The sequence below is a fragment of the Tachysurus fulvidraco genome, chromosome 25 (genome assembly GCF_022655615.1).
Source record: "Tachysurus fulvidraco isolate hzauxx_2018 chromosome 25, HZAU_PFXX_2.0, whole genome shotgun sequence".
Taxonomy (NCBI): domain Eukaryota; kingdom Metazoa; phylum Chordata; class Actinopteri; order Siluriformes; family Bagridae; genus Tachysurus; species Tachysurus fulvidraco.
In genome coordinates, this window is record NC_062542.1 from 4171869 (window position 1) to 4180200 (window position 8332).

Genomic DNA, 8332 nt, shown 5'->3' on the forward strand with positions numbered 1-8332 from the left:
TCTGAATTTCTCTCATCTTTTCCCTCCCTTTTTTCTCTTGTACCATTCCCATTCTCTCTCTCTCTCTCTCTCTCTCTCTCTCTCTCTCTCCCTCTCTCTCTCTCTCTCGCATATTTCCTTGTAGCTCTCTGCCCTTCACCCCCTTTCCTGTAGCTCTCTGTATATTTCTTTTTTTCTTCTCCGTATCTCTTTTCTAGTTATTTATTTGTCCATAGACATGCTGAAAGCTTTGCCAGAGCGAGTACTCGTATATCAGTCAGAACAGAATTCGGATCTAAACCCACCCCATCAGCTACTTCGTTACTCTCTGTGTTTTATATTCATTCATTCACCTGCTGTCTGCCTGTAGACCAGTTCCCGGGGAAACTGTAATAGCTCTCAAACTCATTATGCTTTACACAGCAATCCACAATCCATCTTAAAAAGTCACACAGATAAAATGACACTCGTTAGTAATTAGATAACATGGCACGTTGAGTTCCCTCTGAGTGTCTAAGCAATTAGAAACATCTGGGCATTATTAGGAATATCTGCCCACTTCCCTGTATTGGACTAAAATGTGTATTATGAGTTAAATTAAATATATGTGCATGCGTACTTGGTTCATTTTGTTGTCATGTGTGGGTTTTTTTTTTGTTTTTGTTTTTTTTTTGCTAGTGACGTATCAGAAGCGTTGTTGAGTCAGTGCCTGTACACCAGCAGCTCTCCTAACCCCGATCTCCTCATTCGTACGTCTGGAGAGATTCGCCTCAGCGACTTCCTGCTCTGGCAGGTACGTACAGTACATATAGTTCCTAAATGATCGATGCCACATGATCCACCTTCCACTGGCTTTAACCAAGTTTATCTCTGACTACTTCACCCCTAGTTTCTATACTTCTAGAGAGCTCCTTGAGGTTTACTTCAAGATGCCCTGCCACACGTATTTCATTACTTTTGTGGTAATGTCTGAAGTTTACCATGGACTCTGTAACATTTTTGTGGAAAAAATGCCTCGGTTACTTTGTTTCAAGCCATTCTAGTGTGGTATAGAAAGCCTGCAGGAAGACTCAGCTCGATTTGCGCCAGTTCTCATTAATATTCAATGAGCTATGTTGCTTGGCTCCGATTGGCTAACCGCTAGGATATGAGAGCATGACTATTCATTCACCCAGCGCAGTAAGTAGCCTAGGATAGAGGAACCTTGTTTACAATCACCTGGAATTGCGGCAGAATGGCTTCTTCAGGTATATTGACGTTCAGCCGTCCTTGCTGTATAGGAAACTCACTGAGCTACACGAATTCTGTGGGCGCGGTCTCAAGTGAGAGAGCTCATGAATAGTAATGAACTCCATCATTTCTACGTCACTCTGATCAGCTTTTCTAACTGACCTGATTTCTCTGCTTATTTCTTTTTTTTTTTTTTAACTCATCGATTTGCCGAAATCATGCAAACTCAGTTCCTACTGCAATTTTAATTAGCAGAATATGTTCGTTTAGATCAGGGGTATTCAATTAAAATTCATAGAGGTCCAGTTACTAAAATTTCCTCCCAGCAAAGGTCCGAATCTTATATGGTCACTTAAAATAGTGTACCCTCATGTTAATAAAATCAATAACGCACATACATTTCTATATCATTTATATGTCAAGTAACAGACAACAGACACTGAATTTCTTCTGAATAAAATAAATAAAAAGTACAAGCACAGCTTTGTGCAGCCTGAACTTAGGGCCTATATGTCAAGTAATGTAAAACATTCAGAATCTTCTGAATAAAATTAAAGTGCTTTTAATCTTTAAGGAAAAAACAAAACAGAAGACTTTTGGGCTGCCCCTTTTTTAAACATTAACTACATTAATAACACAGGAACCTTTAGGCAAAAGAACATTTCAGGTAAAATAGAACAGGGCAGAATTTACTGAATAAAAGAAAAGTGCAGAGCTTTGAGCAGCTCCCTTTTTCCTCTCTCCTTTCCACCTCTCCTTACTCCCTTTCCATCTTCCGTTCCTAGTGAGAGAAATGGACATGTAACTGTCCTGCCATCAGTCTGAATCTTAATTGCCCTGCCAGCGTAATTAGATGCATTACTGCCACCTTCTGCTCTGGAGTATGGAACAGAAACGATCTGTTTTTGGCTCTGCTTTTGATGACGCTCCTGTCGTAATAACTAGATTAACTGAGCATGAACGAAAGATTTATCTTTTTATTAATATAAAAGAGCTTATATAATCTTATAATATTAGATTATAATAAGGAGATGCTTAATATGATAATATTAGAATTTTAACGGGTCCGGGCAGACCCGTCACTCGGTCCGCATCCGGACCGTGGTCCGCCATTTGGTGATGCCCGGTAAAAAGATTCTCGGGTCCTTAGAGGGCGTTAGTCTGACGTGAACATACGTTCTCACAGGTAACACCACAATCCTAACAAAGCAGCCGATTTGTTATGACTGTCGGCGAGAGCTGCTGAAGTAGAGCAACCGTTGGTGAAGTGAAGAGGGTGGCCTAGGAGACAAACTAAAGTTGTACTGAATTTAACTTTATGCAAATGAGAAGCAAAGCGATGTGGTGACTGCCAATGAGCTTTATGACAGTAGGACTTCATCTTTTCCTTCATCTTTTCCTTCATCTTTATTGTGTTCTTTCAAAGTTTCTGATCACCCCGAAGTCTTTTATTCCTGTTATACCATTGCAAAATGATAATATTCATAAAGTTATGTTAAATAAAGAGTAACATACTGTACATTTAACCTGGTATCACTACACTCTATGGTCACATGAAAGTTTGTGGAAACCTGACCCTCACAACCAAATTTGCATGTTGAGCATCACATTCCTAGTCCTTCCTTTGCTCTTATAATAAGATGATCTGAGAAGACTTTCCACTAGATCAGTGGTCCCCAACCCCCGGGCCGTGGACCGGTACCAGTACGTGGACCAAATGGTACCGGGTCGCCCAAGGAACATTAAATTATTTCCATTTTATTTACTGTGGTTTATTTCTCTCGGGTTTCTCGCATGCGCAAAATATCATGATATCGGGCCGGGTTTAGGTGACGTCTGGAGCTGAGCGGCTGCAAGCGGCAGTGGTGTTGTAGCTTTGGTGGAGAGAATAGTGTCAAACCCGATTAATCTCCTGACCAATCAGAATGGATTATCCTACAGCATTGATGTATAACGGTATTTAATTGTTATAATAATATATAAATATGAAATTATGTATTTTAAATATGATATTTATTCAACAAGTAATTTCATCAATTCTGTGACACCTCAGTCAACCTGACATGTATCGCCGTGTCTACTAAGTGTCATTAAAATAGCTGACACTATTTGTGATAAGAGAAGAATTAATGCTCTTTTCACTGTTTTTTTTTTTTTTTCTTCCTCAACAGACGTCACACTCTTGCGTAGTATTTCAGTCTGTCCTCTGGCCAGAATACTCTTTCTGGAACCTCTGTGAAGCGGTTTTACAGTACCAGCTGAATTATCGCTCTATCCAGGTAAGACGACAGCCTGGAACATTCTTCACGAAGAATGCTGGTCTCATTAAGGAGGGGTAGACTTTTATGTTGGCCATTGTTAATAGAGAGTTTTCAGGATCCACAATTTCATTCATTCATTCATTCATTCATTCATTGATTTTCTACCGCTGATACACCCTGGACGGAGTGCCAACCTATCGCAGGGCACACACACACACTCTCATTCACTCACACACTCACACACTACGGACAATTTTCCAGAGATGCCAATCAACCTACCATGCATGTCTTTGGACCGGGGGAGGAAACCGGAACACCCGGAGGAAACCCCCGAGGCACGGGGAGAACATGCAAACTCCACACACACAAGGCGGAGACGGGAATCGAACCCCCAACCCTGGAGGTGTGAGGCGAACGTGCTAACCACTATTCACTGTACAGTAAAGTGAATTCAATGAAATTTTAAAGGACTCAGAAAGAGAAAGGCCTGGTGGCCAAACGTCTTGTAGGTTAGCCCATGTTGTGTGATTCTTTTTTTTTTTTTAATCAGCATTTTAAAATTCTAGGTATTCCGCTAAGGCTAGCGGCGTCATATTACATGCATTTGGCGTCAACTGGGAAACGGTTTATACTTTTGTTTGTTTGGTTCGTATTTAAAAAAAAAAAGTTAGTGTTACTTCTGAGACAATACGACCCTTTTAGAATTCAAACACTGAACATTAGTGTAAGTGCAAACTCAATACGGCATCATTCGGGACACAGCTTTAGTTCACAATTTATATCTTTCCGTTTCCTAAGCTTACTTGTGAAAAAGATTTTAGGGCACAGTTTTAACACAGAGCCGGAAATTATGCTGATGATGACTTGGTTCTATTTTAAACTACTTTAAGCTCATCTTAGATATTTGAAAAGGAAATTTTGTGAAATTTACATGAAGTAAATACAAGTCAAACATATTGACGAACGATTTAAAGCGAGCTCTTTCGCTCAACCCAACATGGCCGCTAAATGTACATATGTTATGTTATAGAAAGTGCGGGAGCTGCACAGAGAAGCTGAAGCAGCACAGCAGCTGGAGTCTGACCGCTCATGTGTGGCTGAACTTCTCCAGCAGGGTGGAAATGGCAAACTCGTCGACGCCCGAGCCCGTCATGCAGCACTGCTGAGCTACACGGCCAGCCGAGAGGAGAGAGTGAGCCGCTTCCTCAGCGCCCTCCAACAGAAAAAAGACACTTACTTCGAGCATATGAGCAACCCGACTGTTGTTGCTTAAGCTTCTATTGTTCAAAACGGTCCAGTCCTGCCGGCTAATTCCGAACCCTTCATTGAGTTTACTCGGTTGTGTCAGATCAGGGATGTAGCGCCGTGGTGCTGGATACAACATGGCTGCCTGTAGATGTGGTTCTAAAACCATGAGCATGAAAAGATTTTTATATTTGCTTTTTTTTTTTGTATATATTCTCAACGATAATGATGGTGTACCCCGTTTTATGGGGACGCGAGCTATTTAAAGTCGTCTCAAAGATGGTCGCCAACATTAGGTACGTGAAACTGTTTCAGGGTCTTTGAGGTGTGCGTCTTAAATCACATACTAGAACATACTACTGTATTTTATTTGAATTAACCACCTAGTATATTAGTGCTGAGAAATATGAACAAAATCTGTTTTTTGTTTTTTTTTAAATAAATATAATTGGCAGTTGTCCCATTATGCACCACAGAAGCAGAAAGATCTATAGCTAATAACAACATGGCCACTAATGATGGTGGATTCTATCTCTCAGCTGTCAGTTATATTAGCACTAGCCAACTGCGGCCATCTGTAAGCTCATGTATGCACGAGAGAGCAAGTAGTATAGTTTCCTTGTCAAGTAATGCAGCAGGAGCATGAGTTTGAACCGGTATGTGCCACCTTATATCTTATACCGTCCCCAGTTGATAGATGGCATGTGATGAAGAAGAGTTAGAGAGTGGGTGGGAATTGGCAAATGACCAATTAGGAAAATAGGGCATGAAAGAGAAGGCAGATTTTGCAAGATATTCAAACAGAAGCCTGAAATAAAGAAGCTAGTTGGATCTACTTCATTTGCATATTATAGATTCATAAACACTTTTAAACATTAAAATAAAAGTTAAGTTACATAGTTCACTTAAATATTTGAATTAAATTCACTCTCACAATCCCGATTAAAAATCACAATCTAATCTAATCAGGCTAATCTTTTAGACTATTGTATAGTTTGTATGTTTTTTAAGTTGATGTACTTTATTTGCGATTTGAGACGCAGCTATGGACCAAGATCACTGGACACCATGGTTACACCATTAGTGGAATTTTTGCTTAGTGATTTTCTAGGCAAACCAGTGCTGCCACTTCCTGAAAGGGCTCAGAAATGTAGACTGCTTGAGATTACCGTGACCACTTGTGTATTACTAAATAAAAGATTTGAAGACATGTATTTTGAATTTTTTTTTTTTTATTTTATTTTTTTTTTTGTTAATTCTGTAGATTCTGAAGAAATTTGGGCAAAGTTTGGAATTTAAAAGATTTTCAAGAGGAATTTAAAATATTCTGTCAAATATGCATACAAGAAAACTAGCCATAAAGTCAAGAAAGTGTCTAAAGCAATCTGTTTTAATGTAAGGAATGTGATCTGAGTCGTAATAGAAAAGGCAGGTTTGCAGACACCTCTGTCTTCACATTTGCATCACGGTTGACCTCAATTATGAACCACTGGGATCCTACTAGGACTTTTACTTCATCATATACCGATAAGGGACAAAGGTTTAAGGCAGCCATTAACATCCATAACATCTTCAATGCCTTGGCATTGATTCACTGGAACTGTCCTCGAAAGAAGGTAAAAAAATTTTACAAAATTAATTTTCTATGATTGGTGTTTTTATGGTATTTTATGGTGTTACTTATGGTAGTGTGGAGCATTGTCATAGGGCATTATCAAACTTTCGTCATTCCCTGTGGATGTGGGTGGAGTCATCCTGGAAGAGAACACTTCCATCAGTACAGAAATGTTTATTATATCATAGGATAAAGGTGATCGTTGAATTTAGCCACATGGGGTTACAACCCAGTGACTTCTCTGCCAGTCCCAAGTACGGATAAATACAGTGGGTAGCGTCAGGAAGGGTATCCGGCATAAAACGTGACAAATTTAAACATGCTAATCATCAGTGTGAATTCCATACGGGATCAGCCGAGGCCTAACAATGACCGCTACCTGCACTGTTGACCTACAGGGTGCAGGCAGATAATTGAACTATTGTTGGTCGAAGAAGGAGAAGGGTTTGTAGACAGAGAAAGAAAAGAAAAGGCAGGAATATAGGTCTGAGAATAGGGACTCTTAACATCGGTACAATGACAGAGAGAGGTAGAGACCTGGCGGAAATGATGGAGAGAAGGAAGGTAGATATACTGTGTGTGCAGGAGGACAGGTGGAAGGAGAGGAAAGTGCATAGTATTGGAGGGCGATACAAACTGTTTTATTTATTAAGGTGTGGACAGGAAGAGAAATGGGGTAGTGGTGATCCTGAAGGATAAGTTTTTGAGGAATGTTGTAGAGGTGAAAAAAGTGTCAGACGGTAATCAGTCTGAAGTTAGAAATCGAAGGGTGATGTTGAATTTCATCAGTGGTTATGTTACAGCAAGTAGGCTGTAAGTTAGAAGAGAAGGAGATTCTGGTGCGAATTAGCTGAGGTGATACAGAGTATTCCCAGATGGGAGGGAGTAGTGATTTGAGCAGACGTCAGTGGGCAGGTTGGTGAGGGAAACGAAGGTGATGGGCAGGTTTGATGTTAATGAAAGGACAGATGGTGATGGACTTTGCTAAGCAGATGGAAATGGCTGTAGTTAATACTTATTTTCAGAAGAGAGAGAAACATAGAGTTACATGTAAGAGTAGATGTAGAAGTACGCAGGTAGATGACATTCTATGTAGACGATGCAATCAGAGAGATTAGTGACTGCAAAGTGGTGGTATGAGAGCGTGTAGTCAGACAGCATTGGATGGTGATGTGTAAGTTGTCCCTGGTGGTCAGGAAGAAGATGAGAGGAATGATAGAATAGAAGACCAAGTGGTGGAAGAATGTTGTGAGGAATTCAGACAGAAGCTGAGACAGGCTTTGGGTGGTCTTTGGAGAGCTTCCAGATGACTGGGAAACTACAGCAGATGTGATCAGGAAGGTAGGAGGGTGTTAGGTGTGTCATCTGGAAGAAGAAAAGAAGATAAGGAAACATGGTGGTGGAACGACATTCAGAGGAAGAGGTTGGATAAAAAGAAGTGGGATGTAGAAAGAACCGATGAAATAGGCAGGATTACAAGGAATCACAGTGCAGAATGAAGAGGGATGTGGCAAAGGCCCAACAGAAAGTATACGATGACATGGGGAGGTGAGAAGGACTCGTACAGATTAGCAAAGCAGAGAGATAGAGATGGGAAGGATGTGCAACAGATAAGGGTGATTAAATAGTGAAAGAAAGGTGCTAACAGGTGAGGAGAGTGTGAGGAGCAGGAGGAAGAGGTGAATATTGTAGAGCAGGAAATAACAACGATTGGAAAAGAGGAGGTGAATCAAGAGTGGAAAGACTGTTGGTCCAGATGACATACCTGTAGTGGTGTGAAAGTGTCTAGGAGAGACAGCAGTGGAGTTTCTATCTAGATTGTTCAACAGGATTTTAGAGAGAGAGAGAGTGAGAGAGAGAAGGAGAAGTGTTCTAGTGCCGATCAACTACAGAGGTACAAAGTTGATGAGCCACACAATGGGAAAGCTAAGGGAAAGAGTAGTGGAAGCTAGGCTAAGAAAGGAAGTGGATATTTGTGAGCAGCAGTATGGCTTCATACACT

General features: G+C 40.5%; 1 protein-coding gene across 1 annotated transcript in view; it reads left to right on the forward strand.

Annotated features, from left to right (window-relative positions):
• dhdds (dehydrodolichyl diphosphate synthase) overlaps positions 1-5929 on the forward strand; it is a 16788-nt gene extending 10859 nt beyond the window's left edge. The window contains exons 7-9 of the mRNA XM_027153846.2: positions 658-772; positions 3381-3488; positions 4501-5929. Of these exons, the coding sequence (XP_027009647.2) occupies positions 658-772; positions 3381-3488; positions 4501-4743 (466 nt within the window). The 3' untranslated portion in view covers positions 4744-5929. The remainder of the gene's footprint in view (positions 1-657; positions 773-3380; positions 3489-4500) is intronic.
• The last annotated feature ends 2403 nt before the right edge of the window (positions 5930-8332 follow it).